At 43.2% G+C, this 25,335-nt stretch overlaps 1 protein-coding gene across 5 annotated transcripts in view; it reads right to left on the reverse strand.

Annotated features, from left to right (window-relative positions):
* B3GLCT (beta 3-glucosyltransferase) overlaps positions 1-25,335 on the reverse strand; it is a 150,291-nt gene that overhangs the window by 119,699 nt on the left and 5,257 nt on the right. Inside the window, exons 1-2 of one of the 5 annotated variants that reach the window (XM_034758658.1) lie at positions 12,377-12,581; positions 5,396-5,457 (exon numbers count right to left, since the gene is read on the reverse strand). In XM_034758658.1, coding sequence (XP_034614549.1) covers positions 5,396-5,457; positions 12,377-12,449 — 135 coding nt within the window. In that variant the 5' untranslated portion in view covers positions 12,450-12,581. Of the gene's footprint in view, positions 1-5,395; positions 5,458-11,660; positions 11,692-12,376; positions 12,582-25,335 lie in introns of those variants that run through there. The other 4 variants (XM_034758657.1, XM_034758659.1, XM_034758660.1 and 1 more) reach the window with 4 other exon arrangements.

Consider the following 25,335-nt stretch of genomic DNA (forward strand, 5'->3'; position numbering starts at 1 on the left):
CTCTGCTGGACTCCAATTTGTCCACCTCCTTTCTGTAGTGAGGGGCCCAAAACTGGATGCAATGCTCCATATGTGGCCTCACTAGAGCTAAATAGAGAGGAATAATCACTTCCCTCAATCTGCGGCAATGCTCCTACTAATGCAGCCCAATGTGCCGTTAGCCTTCTTGGCAACAAGGACACACTGTTGACTCATATCCTGCTTCTTCTCCAGTTGATGTGTCTTGATCTGTGAAAAGCCTACCTCAACAACTATGTGGGTGAAACCAGACAATCACTATGCTCTCGAATGAACTCTCATAGGAAAATAAGACAAAAACACCACATCACTGGTTGGTGAACACTTTTCAGAGAGCGATCACTCTATATCTGACATACGAGTCCTCATCTTCAAAGGAAACTTACACCGCACTTTCAAAAGATGAGCCTGGGAGCTTATGTACTCTGACAGACACTAAAAATCATGGACTGAACAGAAACACTGAATTTATGGGTTATTACAAAAATCTGTAATCCACTAAACCCCTCTTTTTGTCTTATGACTGTGGAGGTGTTAACGGACCACTTTACCTCGAACGTTCCCTTACAATATGTGCTAACTACTTAAACTAAACCCTCTGTTCCACCTTGCCTTGTGCTGTGATGCTGGAAATACCTTACCCAGACCTGAAGAAGAGTTTTATGTAAGCTCGAAAAATTGTCTCTCTCACCAACAGAAGCTGGTCCAATGAAATATATTACCTCACTTACCTTGTCTCTCTAATATCCTGGGACTGACACAGCTATAACTACATTGCATATTGAGATAAACAACATTCTTAAAGAAAACCCCTAAATCCAAGTTACACCACAGAGTTCAAAGAAATACAAAAAGGCTGCTGCAGCTGCCCAAATAAATCCCCATAATTTCATGTTATCATACACATTTGTGATGGAATTTTAGCTGCATGCTTAGAAACAGAGTAGTGACATTACAGCATCACCGAGGAAACCAAGACGTAAATTCTAAAAATATCTGGGGAGCTTATTCAACTGATTCTGAACAAGTTGAAGATTGATTCAAAAGAGTGTGTGCTTGAGCTCAGCTGGCTGATAGAGACTAGGGGCTTGTCTACACTGGCAATTTACAGTGCTGCAACTTTCTCACTCAGAGGTGTGAAAAAACACCCGCCTGAGAGCAACAAATTTCAGCGCTGTAACATGCCAGTCTAGACAGTGCACCAGCGCTGGTAGCTACGCCCCTCATGGAGGTGGTTTTTTTAAAGAGCGCTCTGCCGCGACCACACAAGCCACCTTAAAGCACTGCCGCAGCAACGCTTTAGTGTTGCCAGTGTAGACTAGCCTAAGTTTAATAGCAGCTTAGGCTTCCTACAAAAGTTCTAAAAAGAAAAAAAGTCCCAGTTGGCACAGTTTCTCACTGATAGCACCTCTTCAATGCCTCAGTTTCCCCACAAGTAAAATCAAGATAAATATCTATTTCACAGAGATAGAATAAGGTTTAACTGTTTATAAGGTGTTTTGAGATGCTCAGATGGAACGGACTAAGTACATAAGCACTGTTTATTTATTGTAAAATAGTGACCTTATTTTTAATTCCCCTACCATTGTGTCTGTTAATTCCTGACTATCAATAGCGCCCCCCCCCCCCATGACATTCTTTATCTTTTTTCATTTTATTTTTGGGGAATTTTGTTTTATCCACAGAGGGAAGGGAGACGTGTCAGGTCCTGCCCCTGGGGGAATGGGAGGCTCTGAGGGGGAGAGGTGAGGGATTGCAAAGCGAGGGGTGGCCAGACCAAAGCTGAGCAGCACTGCAACCTTGTGTATGGAGTTCACCAACTCCTGAAGTGGGGAGCAAGGCCAAGCCTCACGGGACAGTAGCCACGGGAGCTATCACTGCGGGGTAAGTTTTTCATTTTAATTCTTTGTATACATTGATTTAAATTTTATTTAGTGTTATTTTGCATGTGCAAAAACCTCAGGCTCCGACTATAAATCCCTCTTCTCCTTCCCATTATCTCCATCTAATTCTTTGTTGATTTGTTGGGGATCTCTCCCTCAATCCGACCCCACCTTTCATACCCACATATGAGTTACAGTAACCAAACCTGGAAATCACACATATATGAAAGCTGTGTCTGAGAGAATGAGACGCAAACTGGGCTGGTAGTCCAAAGCTTGGCCTACACTATAGAGTTAGGTCAACTTAAGGCAGCTTGCGTCAATCTAATTCTGTAAGTTTCTACGCTACAACATTGCTCCCACTGATGTAAATTGCCCACTACACCAACCTAATAACTCCACCTTCACGAGAGGCATAGCACTTAGCTTGATGTAGTTAGAGCAACGCATTGTCTGTGTAGAGACTATGTTATTTACACAGCCAGAAGCCAGCCACTCTGGGGCAGGGCTGCTCCAGCTGTCAGTGCCCCACAGTACTCCACAAAGTTAAGTTAGTGGAAGCACTCCTGGTGAGGACACACAACACTGACAGCGGGGGCATAGTGAGGTCATGAACCACTGCAGTAATTACTGCAGTGGCTGTACGTCAACCTAACTTATCTTGACTTCATTTTGTAGTCAAGACAAGGCGTCAGTCTAGTTTCCAGAAAACAGGTATCCACCTTGTAAAACACACCTTCACAACTGTCACCCTCAGTAACACTGTCAGCAAAGTAGTCAAGGGCAGAATAGCCATGAAGAGTAGGCCACTGACTTTTGAAGACAGACCTTCCACGCAGACGTATGATGCACACATAACCTTGCTCTCCGACACAGCTGTCAGAGAGCATCTGGAGGAGACACTTACCCTTTCTAGACATACAGCCCTCAGACTCAAAATAATTTGTAAAAACAAACAGGGCAAAACCTAATATCAGTTGGTTGTTCTTTTTAAAAATTAAAATTAACACTAACATTATGCATTTGATTTGTTAGTTTGATCTATAAACATAATAAAAAGAGCAGTCATCTAATTCTCTGGGCATCCTTAACTGTTTTTTTAAAAATACACTAAAATAAGCAGACCCAACAATTCCCCCAGATCAACTCAAATACACAGCCTCAACATAAATATAACAATTTAATCAACCACACACAAAATCCCCACAGTCCAACACCTAGCATACCCAACACATTTCATAAGCCAAGGAGAAAGACAGGCCTTGAGGTGAGCTTGCACAAATTTGTCTACCTGCACTGGGAATCACCCCTCTCACCTACAATGAGACATACCCTCAGGTGCCCTCCATAATGGAAGCAATATTGGTCTTTGTAGCCTCTTCTCTGACCTTGAGTTAGCCCTCATCCACAATGTTAAAAGAAAAGCCAGTTGAGGAATTTTCTCTAAAGAGTAAGTTCTTTCAGGGGTCACAGACAGATAGTGGTTGTTTATTATCAATTGATAGAACAGTATGTCATTTTAAGTACAGGAATGTCCTCCAAAACTGCCAGGTAATTCAAGTTTTTACTGGTGAGCACACAGGGTTATATGGTGAAGCTTGGCACAGTTGTCACCTGTGCCATTTCTGTTCTATAAATAGAGGATTACAGTCTACAGAATTCTCAAGAGAGCACTTCTATAGGGATTAAATTAATTTGAGTGAAGTTTTTGGAATTCTAACTTAATGGGAAGAACTTCATAATGAGCATGACAAGCAAAGAGCATACTCTGGAAAGTGACAGAAGCAAGATTTCCAGTTTCTTTTAGTTCTACGTTTGACTGAGAAGTTACATTGGAAGTATCCAAACAAAAAAGCAACTGATGGTAATGAAAATATGACGACTTAGCTTTCATACCAGAATGCATGTATGTCAGTACATCAAAAGTTTGTGGTTCAGAAATCTGAATTTATTAAGATTAATGCTGGAGTAGCAATTTTATATCCAGCAAAAATTAAGATTTATAAATATATTAATGAGCTCTTTGACTGTGATGATGCCAAGAGATTACTGGATGCAAATTCTTCAGATGATTAAGAATAAAAGGTAGATATTGCTCACAGAGTCTATTCCTGACTAATTAGCTTTTGGTTCTGATTTGTTTTGTTTTTTTTTAAACCCAAACCCTAGCAATTTTGTTATTCAACTAAATGGGGGCAGGGATGGCTTTACCTGAACTTAAGAGTTACATATGTGGTGCTCTCACAACGTAAAAATTAGATATGCAAGTTTTATTTGCACAGTGGCATGCACAGAAATATGTCAGATATAATTTAGTAGAAAGGCACCCATTTGCTCCTCAAGTTATTCCATATTATTCAAAATCAACAAAGAAGTAAAACTTAACACTTCCTATCCCCACTAACCAAGCAGGTGTACATACACACACACACATATATAAAATGAAGACTGGGAGGAACTCTGTGTTGATAGTGTTAGGTGTTCAAAATTTAGTCAGATAACCTTATGAACTGGGATAGCTCAGTGGTTTAAGCATTGGCCTGTTAAACTCAGGGTTGTGAGTTCAATCCTTGAGGGGCCACTTAGAGATCTGGGGCAAAATCAGTACTTAGTCCTGCTAGTGAAGGCAGGGGGCTGGATTCAATGACCTTTTGGGGTCCTTTCCAGCTCTATGAGATAGGTATATCTCCATATATTATTATATTATAACTGCTATCTGTTTACACTAACTACTAAAAATAAAATTTTAAATATAGATTAAGGTTTTTACTCTACATTTAAATGAGTACTGGAAAGGAAAAACATTTCTGTCCTCCAATTACTTAATACAATTTTATTTATAGAGTGACTCTTTGTCATGCCAAAGCACACTGCTTACTGTACAAAAAAACCTACCTAAACATGTGATAATGAAAGACTTTAACTGACACAATCAACTGGCAAGACAGAAGAGGAAGACAGAGTAGGAAAGCAGCTACCACAATATGTGATCAGTACCACAAAATGGAAGAACTTTACAGTTGCAGATCTCAGCAATGCAGATTTGAGGACTTCCATAGGCCAATTTATAATTGTATATATACTAAATTTATGTCTAAGTTGTGAAACAAATTTTACAAGATTTCTGTTAGAAAAATGGATGTGTTAAATAAAATAAAGCTATAACTCTTAAAATACAAATATCAAAATATATTAGATCCAGTTTAAGAAAGGGATTGAAATGAATAAAATCAATATAGGACTAGCTGTGGTCATTCTAAGAAAACTTTGGGTGGGAAAAGCTGTAAGATAGAGGCTCTAGAAAAGTGGTATTACTAAAGATGTGCTAGGTGCCCCAGAGAAAATAAGACAGCATTAGGTCCTGGCTCCAATGAAGTCAATGACAAAGCTCTCACTGAGTTCAAAGAGGTCAGAATTTTACCCACAGTCTCTGCCCCAAAGATTTTATAATCTAGACAGTACATTACTGCTGGGACAGAATTAGAATTTACTACCTGTGATACCAGTTGCTCAATCTGTTCCTTTGCATCTTCAGCAGCTACACTTATAGTCAAAGCTGGGGGGGAAAAAAGCAAAAAAAATATTTTTTCAAATACAGTAGTTGATCATCACATTGGACAACGTTCTATCTATATAAGACAAGAAAGCAATTTAGGTAATAGAGTCACTTAATGTGGAGAATATTTGTGATAATCTTTTCAACCATTAGACAATCTGCTGTTTGAGAAGCTGCACTGCTGTGGCCTGACAATTTTGATATCATACATCTCTGAACAGAAAATTGTTCTTTGATGTGAGGCCAACTGATTTTGGCTTCAAGTCAAAATAAATCTCATTAAAAAAAGAAAAAACATCTGGCGAGTCCAATGATTCAGATGATAATACAATGTGCTTTCATATGGGAGGACCTAGATTTCACTCTGCCCTGAGGTTAAGGGTTGTGTTTATATATTATAGAGAAGACCCACTGGATATCCAGCGTGAAGGCGAGTTCATACACAAACTCTCTGAAATACTGTCAGGAGCTGGCATAAAACTGTCATAATTGAAGAGGGCCATCATATTTCTTGGTCACATACTCTGAACAGCAGTATAGCGGTTTCTAATGCATGGGGAAAGGAGGTCCAATTAGAAATTAGCAGGGATGAATCGAGGCCCAGGCTCCCAATTTGGACTGACCTAATATTATCTTAGTAAGTTGAAACTGCCTTAGGAGCACACATGTCCACATTAATAAAAATCTTTTTTTCAAATTTTAAATACTTAAACTTTAGAAAAAAAATAATTTTTCTGCTCCCTTCCCAATGTAACTTTTTATCCAATTATGTCTCAGTTTACCTGACTGTAAAATGGGGATATTTACCGTAGGGAGCTGAGGTGTTGTAAAGATTGTTAAGATTTTTTTAATTAAAGGTGACAGAGAAGTGAAAAGTATTCTGAATCAAAACTGCTACAATTTAAGGAAGGCTCCAAAGACTCCACTCAGCCTGGTCAGTATTACACATTTACTGTTTCCCTTGACACCGAGAAAGCCTTCTACTGGGTCAGATGAAGTTTCTTATTGCAGCTTTTAAACATATATAGTTTGGAATGAAGTTTTTAAAAAATGAATAGCTACTCTTTATAAAATCTGCTTAGCCAGAATACTAGTAAATAGTATCCCCACTAGGCATCTTGTAATTTAGGAGAAGGACTAGGCAGGATTGTCCCAACTCTTGCTTTTTCATCTCTGGTTCTCCATAGCCCCATACCCTTTAAATTGGAGCCCAAATGTCAGTAAATATCTAGGATCTGTATTTCATGACAACATCTCAGCTACTGTTGAAACTAATCTCTAACTCATACCAGTGAAGACAAGAAAACACTGGTAAACAGCCATCCCAAAACATCTAATGGAGAAGACATGATTTGATTGAGGCCGCAGTTCTTTCACGGGTTACGCATGGGAGGACCCATGGGATTCAATGGGACTCTCCATTAGTGCAGGATCTACCCGCACAATGTTAATTATTTTCAAATCAGAGACTAAGAAATCATTTTGCACTTCTATTTTGAAAGGACACAACGTGTTTTGAGAACTCCAGTGTTTTCTAATGAACAACAAAGGCTACACTACCATTTTTGTCGGTATAACATTTGTCGCTCAGGGGTGTGAAAAAACACACACCCTGAGCGACATGAGATATACCAACAGAAGCGCTATGTCGGCGGGAGAGCTGTGTTGGTTCAGCTGTGCCGCTGTAAGCTCACTAATGCAGACGTTGCCAAACACTAATTTTATCTCGGTCTGAAAACCTCAAAACCTTATCCTCTATCCACTACATGAATCAAAATAACTGCATTTGGAGCACTACACAAGGAATACCTTGCATAGGCAAAACAGCTCTATGTCCTCTATTTGACAGAATTCTAATTTCAAGATCAAAGCAAGAAAGCATCTTTTGGGAAACTTAATATTTGCAAGGCATTAACCTGAAGATGATGTATCACCAGGTAAATTGTGTTGCTTTGCATGACTGCAACATAAATATTGAGTTTCATTATTCTCGATTTTTAACATGCCGGTGAGGGGTTGCATAAAGAGATCTGATTTTAATATGCAACTGAGACTGAAAATAAATACTTCCTTTCTCATCAGACCTCTAAGTAACTCACGCAACACAGCTTCTGAGATTAATATTTTATAAATCTACAGGATCCTTGAAACAAATCAAAGCTTACACAGCTAACCTGGAAAAAAGACCTAGACTGTACTATATCCTTGACAGCACAGAAAAAAATCTAAGGAGTTATATAGAGATGAAGTAGGTTATAAATCTCTCTTTTTTTATATTGTCAAAAGGTACATGGATCCCACATGCCTTGCTAAATCTGTTCTTTCCATCTCCTACTTCTGCTGTTCACCTGGGACACTCTCATATGCAGTTTCTATGGCCACCAAAATTCACTTTTTGGACATAGTCCAGAAGAGTACAGGGGAGTCGCATCTTACGCAGGGGGTTAGGTTCTGAAGTCAGTGCGTAAGGCGAAAATCGCATATAGTCAAACGCTCATTGAGTGGAATGGCAGGCGGAATCGCCCTCACTACAGGTACAGTATTTAAATTGTTATTTTTCTCTTTTTTTGAGCGCGTACAGTTAAAATCACATAAGTTAAATGCGCTTATGATGCGACTCCACTATAATGACACTGGTAGTCTAAATGTGTCACTATCCTTCTTCCTGATAATTTTACATTCTCAGCCCTGCTCTTTTCCAAAGATAAGCACAAAAATTTACTTTGTATCCTTCACACTAAGTGAACTGGGAAGACTTTTCAAATATTCACATAGGCCACTAGTGGCTTTAGAGTTTAACATGCACAAATATTGAATTATCTTTTGGCAGACAATCAGTAGAAAATGACTGCTCAGAGAATTTCTTAATACTCAGGAACCACTCCCTAGGTAGATTACTCAGTGCTCTGAAAAGAAGGCACAAGGCAGAACCCAGCAGACTAGACTGTAAGCTCTTTGGAGTAGGGACTGTCTGACTGTTCTGTGCTAATGCAGTCCTGGTCCAACACTGGGGTTCCTAGTCACCACCACAATACATATAACAACAATAACAGTGGCCTTTCTCCAAACATTGTCACAAATTCAGACAACTGCAGTATGTTTCATTTAAATGTTTCTCAGAAGAGACCTATTGGGTCCCCAAACGCACACTCTGCCCTCCCAATTCCAGAAACACTTCCAATCCCTTAATGTTTGTCAACCAATATACATATACCATACGCACCCCTGTGAATAGTTACCATGTTACATGATCATCATAAGAGAATTATGAGAAGAATTTGATTAGCTAGCGAATGTTCCAGTTGTGGAGGCACCAAGAGAAACCACATAAGTCAAACTTATTAACCAATTTACCTTGCAGGCAATCTTTACAATTGTCTAAGAAAAAATAGTAAGGAAATCACATAAGTGTTACCTGCTATTTTAAATTCACATTTTTCATATTTCAAGTATTGTAGACTTTGACCTGGTTGGCACCTGTAGTTGTTTATGTGATTTGCACAGCAAGTTGAAAATGTCAAGTTCCAGTCCTCAGCCTCTCTGGCTGGCTACCAGTAGCCATTCTGATTCTACTTCCATAGTAACTGAAGTTGAATAAGGTAAAGGAGGGCAGAGCACTTTTAGATATTTAAAACTCTGTCCTCACTTTTACCACTCTGATATCTGTTTCCTTTGATAACAGAAATGGAAACCAGAATCAGCAGAAAAAGTCAGACTCCTTGGTTTTCAGACCATTTCCACCAAAATTGAAATCCGGGAAAGTAAAATAATTGCTTTTAATTACTATTGATCTTTTTCTAAAGTTCCCCATTACAACGACGAAAATTGGGATTGGAAAGGTCACTGGCAGATAGCTTTCCCTCTCCAGTATTCTCACTTATTTTTTCCATTGCTCAACAGGTAAACAGCAGACTATTATGAACCTTGATTCTATAATAATGTAAATGTAAAGAAAAACATTTTAAGTGTTCCCTTTTAGAAACAAGAGGAGCTTCCACACATTTAAAATGAGTAAAAATCTTTCATTTAAGTTATAAATATTTTAAAACATTTCTAAGAGCAAAAGCATGGTATAACCAGACCATACTAAAGCATATACCAAGGGACTAAAGAACACTTATTGTATCTTCCTCTTTGAGGGCCTGACTTCAGGGAGCTTTGAATCAACGGGAGTCTTTCCAGTTGAGATGCTTTGCATCAGTCTTTTAACGAGCTAAGGGAAAACTATGATATTATCCCTTATCTTATGAGAGTCTTTTCATGTGTTATGGTTTATATGTATGTCAAAAAACCATGGTCAATAAACAGTTTTCAAAAATTTGAAATACTTGGAACAGCTAGGTTTAGAATGCTGAAACAGCTGATATTACTGCCTCTTGTAGGTACAGCATGCAAGACAGGGGCTCCTTGGACTTCTACTAATTATCATTTAATGAAAAAGATCCTTTCAGCCAGAGTCTCTCTGTATTATTTTGCTGCCTTTGTCAGATTCTCACAGGACACCAGGGTTTATGGCTTGATATGTTTCCCAAGGTAACATCTACATTGCTGCTGTCACTCAGACAGATTGGGGTCTTCGATACTGAGACAACCCAGGAGCAGTAAAGAGGCAAAATAAATCAGTCTTTTATCTATTTACACTGAAGTTTTTATACCAGCTCTTCTTGACTGCTACTGCCCTATTAACTTCAAAGGCTTCTAACCTAACCAGTAAAGAGCAAAGTCTTATTAGTGCTACAAACTAGTTAGGCCAGAGATTTTAGGAGTACTGTGAGCTCCAGCACCCCAAACATTATGTAAGGCAATTAAAACAAGTCACATTTATTTTTTTAGATTAGCTCCTTAAAGAAGCAACTGAGACATGTATGAAAAAATATTCAGGCTGAAGTCACCATTTTAAACTATTAAAAATTATTCCTTAAATTGTTTATTATGTACACAATCTCTTTATATGAAAAATAAGATGGAGGGGGTCATTCTATTGTGCTTCTTTATGAAAAAGTCTTGAGCATAAGACTAAGTATAAAACTATACAAATATTTTTTTCACTGTGCATGTTACCAGCAAATACATTTGGTAGAAGAAAGTTTTAAGATATCTAATTACCTTTACCCCTTTTTTGTAAAATGGCAATGGATAAGAATGTTTAACACTGTTCAGAAATATTCAACTTTCCCTCTGCCATCTCAAAAGCGCAGGATGCTTGTGAAAGAAGAAGCTGCTCTTAGCATAAAAGAAAAGGATATTTCTAAGACTATGCAAACTATAAGGTTCTGATCCTGCAATGAGGTCCATGTGAGCAAATCCCTAAACCCATACTGACACCCACTGACTTTAATTGGGTCCTCACGCCTACAATTCCATTGCCCTCTCCCCCTTTTGAAGTTAATTAATTTTTAAGGTTTTTTTTTAAAAACTGACTTTCCCCTTACACAGCAATAGACTTGAAGCTTCTATTCTAAGGCTGGGATGAGAGGATGGAGGAAGGGAGATTCACCTTCATCAGGAAAACTGTTTCAGTGAGATATTTACAGTTAAGCAAAATCCTTCATCCTGAGAGGGATTGAAATATGGCTTTAAAAAGAGACTGAGGTAGTTTAATCCCAAAATGCAGTTATTTTGGTGAGGAAGATAAACTTTACAAGAAAGAAAAAAAATCAATATTTTTATTTCAGTTTGAAGTTTGTTTATATTTAAATATTCCCCTGGAGGGTTTGCAACCCCAAAATTGCACTAATGAAAAAGAACCAGATATCAAGGTTGGTTAAGAACAAATTGACAATGCTATATTATTCTCCAAGATGAGAGAAATGTTTTCAGAGCACAAATAATGAAAAACAAATTAGATTTGGAAGAGTCTTTCATTTTTACCCATTCAAGGCAGTGGTTTCCAAACTGTGGTACACAGACCACTGGGCTGTGGAAAGCCGGCTACTCACATGGGACTAACTCTCCTCTTTTATTCTCCCATCTGCCAAAGCATATTACAGGTCAGGTAAACCACATTAATACTGGAAAAGTATTTCCTTTTTCATGTTAGCAATTGATCCTTGCAATATCGATAGATGGGGAGATGCTCCATGACACTCTTCTGTATTAAGAGATGCTCCACACATCCTAAAAACACTGCAGTACCCCTGGCCTAAACGGCTATTTGGAATGGATGTAAGAATTATTTAGTTTTTAAAACACTTGACTTTTACCTGACTGGGTCCCCATCCAGCCTTAAGAGTTGGTTATTTCTCTAGGACTCTACCTAGAGGTTGTGGAATTCCCCTCACTGGAGATTTTTAAGAGCAGGTTGGAGAAACACCTGTCAAGGCAGGTGTAGGTTTCCCTGGTCCTGCACAGCGCTGGGGCTCCCCAGCACTACCTGTCTGTGATTCAGACTCTACGCAACCAGCACTTCACAAACAGCACCAGACGCACCCCCGCCCGCCGCAGCCCGCGGGGCTGGGGCTCTGGGGGAGGCGGCACCCCCCGAGGCTCCCCGCCGGCCGCCAGGCTAACTAAGGGAGGCTGCGGTCCCTTCCCCAGTGTCAGGGGAACAGCGCGGGACCCTACCCCGCCCCGGTGCTCGCGGCCAACGGCCAGCAGCACCCCCAGGCGGCAGGCGAAGGGGTCCCGGCCCTCACCACAGAGCCTCCCGCCCGGCACGGGACGCTCCGAGTCCGGGCAGCCTCCGGCCGGCGGGCAGGCGACAGAGGGCGCCGTGCGGAGGCCCGGGGAGGCGGCTCCTCGCCTCCTCTCCCAGCCCATCCCACCAACAAACTTCGAGGAAAGGGGAACGTCCCTCCGCGGCCACTTCCCGCCCGCGGAGAGGAGGCGAGCGGCCGCTGCGGCTCCGGTGCCGCCGCCCCCCATGCCCGAGTCTCCCCCCCGCCAACAGCGCGCAGAGCGAAGCCCCCCGGCCACTAACCCGGCGCGCAGAGCGGCGGCAGGAGCAGCAGCGCGGGGAGCAGCCAGCAGCTGCCGCCGCGCTCCCGAGGCATCCTGGCAGCGGCCGCAGCCCGCGCGGGGAGGGGAGCGGCGCGTCTGGCTCCCCGCCTCCCTCTGCGGCAGGAGCTCAAGCCAGCGGCCTCAGGGTGGTGCTTCTGCCGCCGCCAACCCGCCCCACTGGAGCGCAACCGGGCGCCAGGAATCAGAGAGGCGCCGCGGCGCGTGAGAGGTGCCATCTAGCGGGCGGCAGGGGGAAGGGCGGCCCCTCGGAGCGCCACACACCCAGCGGCTGACGAGCCCGCTCACTTCCCGGTTCGCCAATACCGACTCCACCCTCCTGCAGAGACCCCCCCACACACACATCTCCTCACCCCCCCATCGTACTCCCCGCAAGCCCCCCTTTCCCTAGAGACCCCATCCTGCACCCCACACGCTCCCGAGACACAGCACCCTACTCCTCCACATCTCCCCAGAGGCACCTCCATCCTACTCCCTGAATCTCTCCCCCAGAGACCCCGGTCCTACACACCCCCAACATCCTCACACCCTCTCCTCCCAGAGACACCTCCATCTCACACATCTCCCCTTCCTCCAGAGATCCCCCATCCTACACCCCAACATCCTTACACCCTTTCCCCCACAGACACCTCCATCTTATTCCCCATACTTACAGACCGCCCCCCATCCTGCACACCAACATCCTCACACTCTCTCGCCCCAGAGACACCTCCATCCTACTCCCCACACCTCCCCCTTCCCATAGAGACTCCCCATCGAACACCCCCAACCGCCTCACACCATCTCCCCCGAGACACCTCCATCCTCCTCCCCATAGGTCTCCCTTCCCCCAAAGACCCCCATCCTACACTCCCAACATCCTAACATCCTCACATCCTCTCTTCCCAGAGACATCTCCATCCTACTCCCCACAACTCCCCTCTTCCTCTACAGATCCTCCCATCCTACACCCCAGCATCCTCACACCATCTCCCCCCAGAGACACCTCCATCCTACTCCCCATACTTCGGCAAGAGATCTCCCCCATACTACTCCCCCACATCTCCCCAGAGACACCTCTGCACACTCTCCCTATAGACACCTCCATCCTCCCCACACCTCCCCACTCCCCCCAGAAGCTCCCCATCCTACATCTCCATCCTGCTCCCCCACCTCTCCCCAGAGACACTTCCATCCTACTCCCCACTCCCCTCAGAAACCCTCCCATCTGACACCCCCATATCTTCATTCCCCCCAAAGACACCACCATCCTACACCCCAGCCAACTTCCCTCCACCCACCCCCCGCATCCCTCAGTACCACTCAGAAGCACCATCATCCAACTCCCCACCACATCGCCAGCACCTCACACACACCAGTCCCGCCCAGCAGAGACATCCAGCATTCCCATATGCACCTCAGCTCTCCCTCCACAGATACCTAGCAGGGAGCAGCTACCATACAGATAGTTCCTCTACAGACACCTAGTAATTTTCACTCATAACTAGGCTTGGAAGGATTAGATTTTGTATTGTAAGTATCAGTATACATTGATTTCACCACACACACACACACACACACACACAAACTGAAGAAAAATATTTTCATCAAGGATCATCAAAAGTTATGGATAGGCAAAGTAAGAACAATGCTGCATGAAAACTTAGTTTGATTTAAGGATATTTACTTTGTATATTTTGATGTGAAATTGACAATTTGTGTTTTAATGGTTATAACGCTTTAAATTTTTGAATCAACATTTATGGCTATTAAATAATTAATTGTGTGACACCTCCATAATTTCCCACAACTGTGAAAATGTAAATATATAAAATTAAAAAAAAACCCCTAAAATATACATTATCAATCAAAATTTAAAAAAAAAATTCAATTCTGCCAAGTTTACTCATATAGGGCCCTATCAAATTCAGGGTCCATTTTGGTCAATTTCACTGTCATAGGATTTTAAAAATCGTAACTTTCGTGATTTCAGCTATTTAAATTTGAATTTCATGGTGACCCAAAAAGGAGTTGTGAAAGGGCACAAGATTATTGGAGGGGGGATTGCGGTACTGTTACCTTTACTTCTGTGCTGCTGCTGGTGGTGATGCTGCCTTCAGAGCTGGGCAGCTGGAGAGCGGCAGCTGCTGGCCAGGAGCCCAGCTCTGAAGGCAGAGCCACCGCCAGTAGCAGCACAGAAGGAAAGATGGCCTGTTATGGTGTTGCCACCCTTCTGCGCTGCTGCCTGCAGAGCTGGGCCCTGAGACATCTGCTGCCACTGTCCGGCCACCCAGCTCTGCAACGAGGAGCGCAGCCAGCTTCTTACTAGAAATACCCGCGACCCCTCTACCGGACCAGATTACGTCAGTCTTTGGTGCTAGGCATGGGGCCCTCCAGGGCTCTGCCTCTGCGGCCCCGCATCATAGTCCTATCCCCTGTTGGTGTTGTGTTAGCAGGTGGGACCCCACTCCTCTTTACAAGGAGGTAAGGACAGCATCATGGGGCTATCTTTCCCTCAGAATTGGCAGCAGGGACCTCACTCTAGTGAAGTACCCTACACTTGACCCAGAAAATGGACTGTGTCTGGATGAGTGGGCTCCTGCCACACATACAGTCTTCTCCTGGGGTGGTTTAGGTAGGGTACCCCAGAGCAGGGAGCCTTAGAGGTGAATGAGGAAACTCATCTTTGTCAGAGCTTTATTTTCAAGCTGTCTGCAAACTCAGGCAGATATCACTACATTATTTGCCCTTCATTCATGTTTTCAAACTTTTCTTGGGAACAATGAGAGGTGGAAACATGCTTTAAAAAGAAAAAAGCTGAGAGTCTGACAGTCACATGACTCCAGGAGTGAGGGCCCTAGACATGGACATATAGGATATGTCTATGCTGCAGCAGGGAGTGAGCGTCCCGGCCTGTGTAGACAGATTTGCACTAGCAGAGCTTGAACTAACTAGCTTTCAAGTCCAAAAGCCTAAGTTCCAAATGTATTTTTTCCTTTTTGTTTTTAATAAAATTTGCCTTTTTTAAGAACAGGATTGGATTTTTGGTGTCCTAAGAGGTTTGTGCCTGTTGTTTGATTAGCTGGTAGCCACAGCTAATTTCCTTTGTTTTCTTTCTCAGTTCTTCCCTGGAGGGGTGTGTGAAACGGCTTGAGGGTACTCCACAGGGAGGAATTCCCAAGTGCTCCTTCCTGAGTTCAAACGGGGTTTTTTTGCATTTGAGTCCTGGCAGCGTTTACCAAGCCAAGGTCAGAGAGAAGCTGTAACCTTGGGAGTTTAATACAAGCCTGGAATGGCAAGTATGAATTTTTAAAATCCTTGCGGGCCCCACTTCTACATTCAGAGTGACGGAGTTGGGATTCAGACTTGGCAAGGGGTGTGGGGAAAAGACTGTGTGGACACAATACAATCGTGTTTGTTACAATGTAGTCAGGCCACTACTCTCCAGCCACCCAGCTCTGAAGGCAGCACAGAAGTAAGGGTGGCAATACCGTGACCCCCTACAATAGTCTTGTGACCCCTTTTGGGTCGAGTCCCGCAGTTTGAGAAATGCTGAGTCTTAAGGGCTTTACAGGTTTATATTTTGCAGTTTTAAAATACATATTCATGCTTTGTTATAACACCATGAAATTTAAGATTTAAATAACTGAAACAGTGAAATTAAAGAATTTTAAAATGCTATGACCGTAAAATTTACAAAAATGGACCATGAATTTTGTCATGATATTCAGTCGCTAGTTACTTCACAAAAAACAGAGCTAGCAGGAAGAATGAGGGCATTAAATGATGACAGGTATATGGTATGACTTTTATAAACCTACTATTTGTTGTTTGTAAGTCTACTCCTGGCCTAGGAGCTGGGACTGTCAAATTGTTGTGGGCCCTATTTTAGAGGACAAATAGATCTTTGTTTTCTGTTAGGTGAAGATTTTAAAAAGAGAAAAGTGATATTTTCATGGGCTGAGGAGTAAATGTGGGGCCTGGCAGCCATCTGACTCCTTTTAAATACAGAATGTAGAAGTATTATTGCAGAAGGAGCTACTCTGAAATGTACCACAACCTATAGGGATAGTAGCAAGTATCTAATGCTTGAGGAAAAAGAAAAATAATCCCTAAAGTGGATGGGCCAAATTCTAGCCAATGTGTGAAATGGCATAATCAACTCTCCAAACAGAAAAAAACATGTGAGCTGCAAAATCAACATTAAAAACTTTACCTAGGCACCCATTGAAGAGTTGCATGCATAGCTCAGATGTGCAGCTATTTCTTCAAGAATTAATAATCCAAGAGAAGGAATGAGCAAGGGGCTTGTGAAGCATCTACATGATATGTAGATATGCTCACCAAGCCAACGCTGGACGAGGGGGCATTAAATGATGACAGGTATATAATAGAGAGTTCACAAAGGGATTTACAAACATAGGTAAACGTTACGATCACCGTTTTATATACAGAAGGCCAGATTCTGGCCCCTGAAGTGGCTCCTTTGTGCTGTCTGAGCAACGCAGAGGGGCCAGAAACGTGATAAAAACACCTAGATGTGGATTCTATATCATCCGCTCCCAGGCATAAGTGATATGTTGGGGCAGAAAGGGGTAAGCACTCTGGCAATCCTCAGCTATGAAATGGTCCAGAGGGAGCCATTACCAGCTTAAATAATATAAAGCAGCTCTGAGGCTGCTGTAGGTTGCGCCAGCCCCTACCTGCTCACAGAAGGGGTTTCAGAGTAACAGCCGTGTTAGTCTGTATCCGCAAAAAGAAGAACAGGAGTACTTGTGGCACCTTAGAGACTAACAAATTTATTAGATTTAATTTCTAATAAATTTGTTAGTCTCTAAGGTGCCACAAGTACTCCTGTTCTTCTTTTTACAGAAGGGGTTGGAGGGCAAAGATGGCACAGTGTCACCTATGGTTGTATCGTTCTCAGACCCTGTGCTAATTGCAAGCTGGCTGGACCCAAGGATTGGACCAAGAGAAACTAAGGCAGTGACTCAGTGAGTTGCCCAAAGTAATACTGTCAATGGCAGAACCAAGAATACAACCCAGGTTTCCCGCCTTGCAGTCTTATAATCTATCTACGGGCCACAGTAGCTCTTCAGCTAGCTGCATAATTAGTCAGAAAATTAATCTGGGCTTTCTTTAATATGAATAAATACCTGAATGAATGAATTTCCACTCTAAGTGCTGGTGATGCTGAATAGTGACAGGGTAGAAAGCTTAAGCCAATAAGCTTTCAGTTCTTCATTTTCTTCTGGTTTTACTTTTATTTTCCATCCGTGGCTGAATGCTTTCCTCCCCCCCCCCCCCCCCATCCTCTCCCTAGAGTTAGTTCATCCAAAAGCAGGGAAGCTATAGAACTGGCTACAAGAATGTAAATCTTAGGCAGAAGAAAAGACCATCTGGTCTGATGTTCCTTCCCTCAAGTAGGATCAGCTTGGTGGCCAATTTTTAAAACTTAAGTTTCTTTCTAAAAATACCTTGGGCCTGATTCTGTTGCCTTGCACTGTGCGTAGTCATTTTACATCGGCGCAAACTTTCTGAAAAAATGCTACCCCGTCGCTTTGCATAGCTAATAGCGTTGCCAGGCAGGAGCCCAGTTTACTGCTGAAAAGTCCAGTTGAAAAGGGGACCTAGCACTGTCTGGTCAGATGCACTGATCAGACACAAAAAGTCCGTTTACCGCAGCCGGGGAGGAGAGGCGCTGGGTCACCAACCCGTGCCAGCCTCTGCTCAATCAGGGCCGCCTCCTACCTGTGTCTCATGGGCAGGCAGCAGACTCTGTCAGGCTGCAGCTCCTGTAAAAAGAGGGAGCCCAGCTGTGTGGAGGGGCTGGGGGAGAGGAGGGAGTTGGAGAGGATCCATCCAGCCACAAGGCACCAGGAAGGGGGAGGAGGGAGTGGAGCAAGGGACACGGGGGAGCCCCAGGGAGAAGAGGCGGAGCAGGGGGTCTGGTTTTCATCAATTAGAGAGTTGGGAACCCTCCTGGTATAAGTGAGTGCAAAAAGTGCAGAGCAATTAAGAATCAAACCCCTTGTCTCCTCCTTGTTTTCCTCCTCCCCCATTTGCCTGAGAACTTGGATGAAGTTTAAATATTGTCCTCTGGGACCATTAAGGATTTCTTGTGTTGTGCAGTTTTCCATAGTGTGTATAAAATACCTGTCGTCAGGCTAGCATTATGCAGTACTACTAACATTTTGGGAAGAAAGCCTTCCAGGAATTTTGACTATAAAGCCCAAAGCAACTTTCATGTTGCTGGAGGGGGAGGGAGGAAAGGTTCCCACACAAATTCAAATAAGATCCAGAGGGATCCCAAATGCTTTACAATCAACACAGCACCATCCAACTGCAGCAACCTCCGTTGAGTGAGAAATATAGGAGGAAAAATTGAAGACAGATGAAGCCAACACAATGTCAAAAGAGATTTAGGAGATTGAAATCAAAGCCCGCCAATAAATTAATAGTACTAAAGAAAATGTGACACACACATTTCTGAACAGAAGATGTTGCCTTATGGTTCCTCACAGAAGATTGCTTACCATGCACAATAGATTATTTATGCTATTTAATAATAGGTAGCACTTATATAGTATTTTACATCTTCAAAATGCTTTATGAACAGCTAATCCTGAAAACATTTGGTTACATGGCATGCTCACTGCTGGAGCACCACCCTCAGGTTTAGTCACAACATTGCAGCGATTCTTTTACCCTACCACCCCTTCCAGTCTGGTGTTCTCTAGTCCAGAGGTTCGTGGAGTGCTTAGAGAGTGCATAGGGGGTCTGCAAAATATTACGAAAATAAATTACACCTCCGAGCATGATCTCCACCCCATGACTCCCTCAGAGGCCACCCAGCCTGTTTAGTTTGAGGGAGCGCAAGCAAAAATTGCAGCATCACTGCAGAAGAGAGATCTTCCTCCCCCTGCCATCAGAAGGGGTTGTCTCACAGCCATTGACTCCACAAGCAGGAAGCAGATAGCCAAGGAGAAACACCACTGTTCTCCCCTGATTTCAGGGAGCAGAGTCTATCCTGAGAGAAGGCCGTTTTCTGATCACCATGTGTTAAAGAATCTGACCCTAGCTCTGCATCCAGATCAGTTTCTTACTTGCAGCGCTAAGTCTGAGTCCCCACGCCATGTGGACTGGGTAATGGGAGGGTGGGACAGCAGCTCCTGATACCTCACAGCACAGCTCCAGTTGGGCCATTCCAATGACGAGGTGCCAGGCCTGCAGAGCCTGGTACATAGGGTCTAACCCAGATGCCTTTGTCCTTTCACACTCTGCATGCTCCCTCAGCAGTGTGTGCAGCAGGCAGATGAGGGTTAAACACAGCACAGCTGACCCCCTCCTTACTCAGTCAGATCAGGGCATCACTGCACAGGCTCAGCCCACAGTTTGAAAACCTCTGTTAGATCCAGAGGTGAGCTGTGGGGTGGTCCCGTGCCCCTCCAAAACCTTTAAGTTGTGCCCCCCCCCCCCACTATCAACAGTTACATGTCGCCTCAGTCTGCACAGCCTAATGATTAAAATTGACTAATCTATTTCTGTTTACACAACATATTCCATGGTGCATGAACAATGCCATAATACTCACATTGTACAAGTGTTAACAATTGACTGTGAAAGAGACAAGATCGTTGCTCACCTTTCAACTTTGGCAGAGTACTTCAGAGTTTACTTTAAAAACATAAACATGGAAGAATACGATTGGGTTCGGGATCCATTCTCAACTTTTGTTATGTGATCTTGCCGTTTGAATGGAAAAAGCAGAACAGGAGCTGCTCAAACTATCCTATGACCACATGCTGAAAATTAAGTTTCAGGAACAAACACCTTGTCAGTTTTTGCCAACTGTTCCTGTCTTAGTTACAGAAGCAATGAAAGCATTGCTACCTTTCCCAATAACATATATACAGTATATGAAGCATCATTCTCTGCCATGACAGCTGTGAAGACAAAGTTCAGGTCCCGACTGGAAGTGGAGAATGATTTATGAGTTTGCTTGTCAACCATCACACCAAGGATAGATTGACTCTGCAGTAAGAAGCAGGTACACCCATCTCACTGATATCTGTAAGTACTCATACTCTTTTTCTTAAAGCATTACTAACTGTATGTGTTTATATGAAGTACACATATACTTTCATCAATCAGTCACTGAGTTGCAGTGATTAACACTGCATGTCCATCAACAACAAAAAATTGAGAGCCTCTGCTTTAGCCTACCCGTTTCTTGCTTCTGTGTCCCAGCGTTCAGGCCGGGTCACCTTTCAAACACAGTCCCTTTCTGGGGTAACAGAAGAGTCCAGAAAGGACAAGTCCCAAAGTCTATGGGCATTTATGTCAAGCCTTCCCCCTTCTGAGATTTTATCAATCTTTGCCTCTCTCAGTTCTGAGGCACGTACCAGGTTCCAGCCCAGGGACCTTGCATTAGGCAATTAAGGGCTGCTCCTTCCAATTCCCTGCAGCCTGCTAACATGCTGCTACCTTTTCTTGCTCATCACTATTTCTTGCTAGACTGCAAATTCCATTACTCCTGCTCTAGGGTTCAATCACCTCATGTTACCCCTTTTCAGCCAGATAGCAAGGAGCTTCTTCAAATCTACTTCCAGCCTTCTTTATGCTGGGTTGTGCTTCATAAAAGTACCCCATCTCTCCTTAAGGCAGAAGTTTCCCCAGCTCCTCCCCAGAATCTAGATTCTCATTCAGGTCAGTTCCAGCACCTCAGACTGTTCCTCCTCCAGCTGACCCTTTTTCCATCAACCCTTTCACTGTTAGACTTGGGGATTTTTAACAGGAAGACATTCCCCTTACAGCGTATATCCTCACTATGCTGGAAAAGGCAGCATATATCCTAGACCCCTTCCCCAACACATCCCCTATTGGTTGGGTGAAAGCCATTCTGCAAGGGTCCTGGGCCAGGAACTTAAAGGAATAGTAATGGGTTTCTAGTCCCAAGTACTATTTACCCCCAAGACCATTTCCTCTCTACCCATATCTTCTATTTCCCAAACCCTTTCCTACATCAGACCTCCCCAACTCTTAAAGGGACGCAACAACCGAATGGGATTGAGCTGACCCCTAGGCCTTATTACTTTTAAGGAGCAGCCTAACCCCATCACACATTCCTATAAAATATGCAGGTAAATATTATGTGGCAGTCCCTGTGTGCTTAGTATCAAAACCCTCATAATGGAAAATCACCAATCTTTTGACATTCCTGATGACCTAGGGAACTGTAAAACTCAAGAAAAGACTAGGCAATGATCTTCTCTAAATAAATAATAGATTTTGTTTTCAGCATCATTATTACTTGACAATAATTTTGCTTATACAGATCAGGGCTCCTATTTTGGACAAGAGAGGAAATAATAATGAGAGGAAATAATAATGAGTTTCTAACAGTTTCATCAATATAAAATTTTTAAATGACTGTTCATCACTATTTGCCCCAATATGGATATTACCAGCCTCCAGAGTATGTTTTCCATGTCTTCCATTTGGCTGCATGCTACTCCATGGTTATCTGGAAGGCTCTAGATATCTGAAGTTTAACAGAAATCTGAACTCATGGTATTCCATAGTAATAAGTTCTATATAGAATAAACATCAAGATTATAGTGGTCATATTATTCATTGCAAATAAATAATCCAATTAATTTAGCCTATTCTTCTGTCTGTGAATATTTTGTGAACTGATTTTAATGTCTCTGAATATATTTGTTATTTATAAATATTGAACTGTTCATGCAAATTTTAACATGTGGGAGGTTCACAAACTATTATAACTACTGGTTGTATATAAGTTATTTAAGTCATGTGGTATTGTTTCTGTTACCACTCTGAACTGCTGAAGCTTTTTAAACAGGAGAACAATGAACAACACATTCGGATACAAATTTTCAGACAAATAGACGTGCATGGTAAAATCTGGGAAACTTTCTGCATCAATAGTCATCCAAATAGTTGCAAACAATGAATAATACGACCTGAATAACAACAGAAGGAACTTGTATATTATCTGTGTAAAATATCACAAATCACTGTTATTCATCCAGCTCTAATCAGAATGCCATACTTCATCCACTATACTTTCTCAAGACTGAGATAGACGATCCACAGATTATATTGCCATGAGAAAATTAAGCCAAGTTTTAGAAACTTTGAAAACGTTGGCTTCTCTCTGGTTGAAATAGTGTCACAGACTGACAACCAGACTGATTGGAATAATGTCACAGACCCCCGAACAACACCATTCTTTTTACTCCCTCATGCTGTTAGATCAAAATGAAGAGCTCCTGCCAAATACTGAATAATTGGTAAATCAGTTTAAAAATGCAGTCATTGAGATCAGTGAACTCAATCATACATAGGACTATCTACTACTTGAACATATTTGAGCATCACTATCTCAGTGATTTCAAACATCTTCTGAAAGAGTGGATCTGTATACAACCCAAATGAGGTATTTGACTCACTTGAGCTGTAAACACTAAATGTACTCTACATATAGAGTTTTTCTCAAAAATTTGCACTGGCGTAAACATCAGTGCAAATGTCTAGTAGGGAGAGGTGTAACTGGCATAAAGCAGAGCTTACAATGGTGCAATTTAAACCAGTAAATGGCCAGAGTAAACCACACTGGCATAAGCCCTTCCTTACTTTGGTGCAGCATAGCTACACAGAGTAGCTGGTGCAAATTTCACTAAGGTAGACAGGCCCTTAGAGACCCTATTTATTGCACAGTCAACAGTCTTGTTGATTTCCTGTTCCACATTATGACTAATCTAACAACAAATCTATGAAACTAAGAACCCTCAATTGCTGGTCTCTTGGAGGGGGGCGGGCGGTTAAAAAAAAAGAGAGAGAGAGAGAGAGAGAGAGACACCTAAAACTTTCTCCGTCCTGACTTGCCTTATGGAATTTACTCCTGAGGGAATTCCGCACATCAACACAGCTGGCTGTTCTGGTGCCACAGCAGCCTCTAGTGGGCAAAGCACAGAACTGCAACACTTCTTAGGCAAAACGGTTTTTATGAGGAAAACTACAAAATTATGTGAGACAGGTGACTGCGCAGAATTCTCCCAGTAGTAAAAATTCTATGCCCAGTGTTGCAGAATTCATCACAGTACCCTGCCTGAAGAGCCAGGTTAGGACAGACTGAGGCACACGGGACTGCGGGGGGGGGGGGGGAGGGGTCACAGACTGGGGTTCAGAATGGCTAGTGCAGGGGACAGACTAGAGCATGGGCTCAGGAGCTAGTGGGGTGACAGCATTGAGCCTGGGGATGAGGGCGGGGGGCTTCAGAGACCCATGTGGGTGGGAGGTGTGGGGACAAGGGCAGATGTGCCTGACTGAATGGGAGAGGCTTGGGGTCTGCCAGGGTCCGCATGAGGGAAGTTTCCCAATACCCTAACAATCCCACCCACCCCCAAACAAAAACCTCACACCCAATATCCTCCAGGTTCACTCCCAGGCACCTTCCCTCTCCCTCAGCTCTTCTACAGGTGCAGGAAATACAGTTCTGTATTGTAATTTAAATGAATTACCAAAAACTCTGTATTAATATGCCTAGTAAGGAATCTGTTTATAAAAAAAAAATTACCCGAATCTTTTTTTTTTTGGTCTGTGTTATTACAGACTTACTTCCTGACAGATATTTTGAAATAAATTACCAAAATAATTATAACTGGCATGTTTATGTTGTGTTATTTTGACAAAATATGCAGAATATTGTAGAATTTTCAAATATTGTGTGCAGAATTTTTATTTTTTTGGTGCAGAATTCCCCCAGGACTAGGAATATCTGCAAAGATAAGAAAGGCCAATAGACTTGACTAGTAGGGCAGTGACCTCATGGTTTATGTGGTGTTATGGTACTCCTTAATGTCCAAAAGAGCATATACAGTTTTTTGTTTGCTATTGTGGTGGAGAGATAAGCAATATAAGCTACCTTAAAGGCGTGCATTATTATTATTTTCTATTTTGGATTTTTAGTAGAATTATACAAGTGGCTCAGTAATAAAAATTAATACAAAATGTTGTGACTTGTTAAATTCAATAACAGAAAAAAATAATTCTAAGATTGCACAGGGACATAAAACTACAGCCTTAGTTCTATATAAAACAGTTTAGGACAGGGGTGGGCAAACTTTTTGGCCTAAGGGCCACATCTGGGTATGGAATTTATATGGCGGGCCATGAATGCTCATGAAATTGGGGGTTGGAGTGTGGGAGGGGGTGAGGGCTCCAGCTGGGAGTACAGGCTCTGGGGTGGGGCCAGAAATGAGGAGCGTGGGAGGGGGCTTTGGACTGGGGGAAGGGGTTTGGGTGTGTGTGGGGGGGTGAGGGCTCCAGCTGGGGGGGTGGGCTCTGGGGTGGGGCTGGGAATGAGGGGTTGGGGGTGCAGGAGAGTGGTCTGGGTTGGGACCAAGGGGTTTGGAGGACGGGAGGGGGATCAGGGGCAGGGGGGCAGGGTGTGGGAGGGGCAGTGGTGCAGGCTCCAGGCGACGCTTACCTCAAGCAGCTCCCAGAAGCAGCAGAATGTCCCCCCTCTGGCTCCTACGCGGAGGTGCAGCCAGGCTGCTTTGCACACTGCCCCGTCCACAGGTGCCGCCCCTGCAGCTCCGATTGGCCGCAGTTCCCGGCCATGGCATGCATGGAGTGGGGCAAGCCCCGGACCCCATTCCCCGACTGGAGCGGGGCAAGCCCCAGACCCCGTTTCCCGGCTAGAGCTTGAGGGCCAGATTAAAACTTCTGAAGGGCTGGATGTGGCCCCGGGCCATAGTTTGCCCACCCCTGGTTTAGGAGAATCAAGGCAAAAAGATCTAGGCCAAAAGTGACTAGTTATTCTGGGTGCCTCACTTTTTGGGTGCCCAAATTGAGACACTAAGGTGGACTGATTTTCAGAGGATGAATGCTCAGCACATTCTAAATATGGAA

The sequence above is a fragment of the Trachemys scripta genome, chromosome 1 (genome assembly GCF_013100865.1).
Source record: "Trachemys scripta elegans isolate TJP31775 chromosome 1, CAS_Tse_1.0, whole genome shotgun sequence".
Classification (NCBI taxonomy): Eukaryota; Metazoa; Chordata; order Testudines; family Emydidae; genus Trachemys; species Trachemys scripta.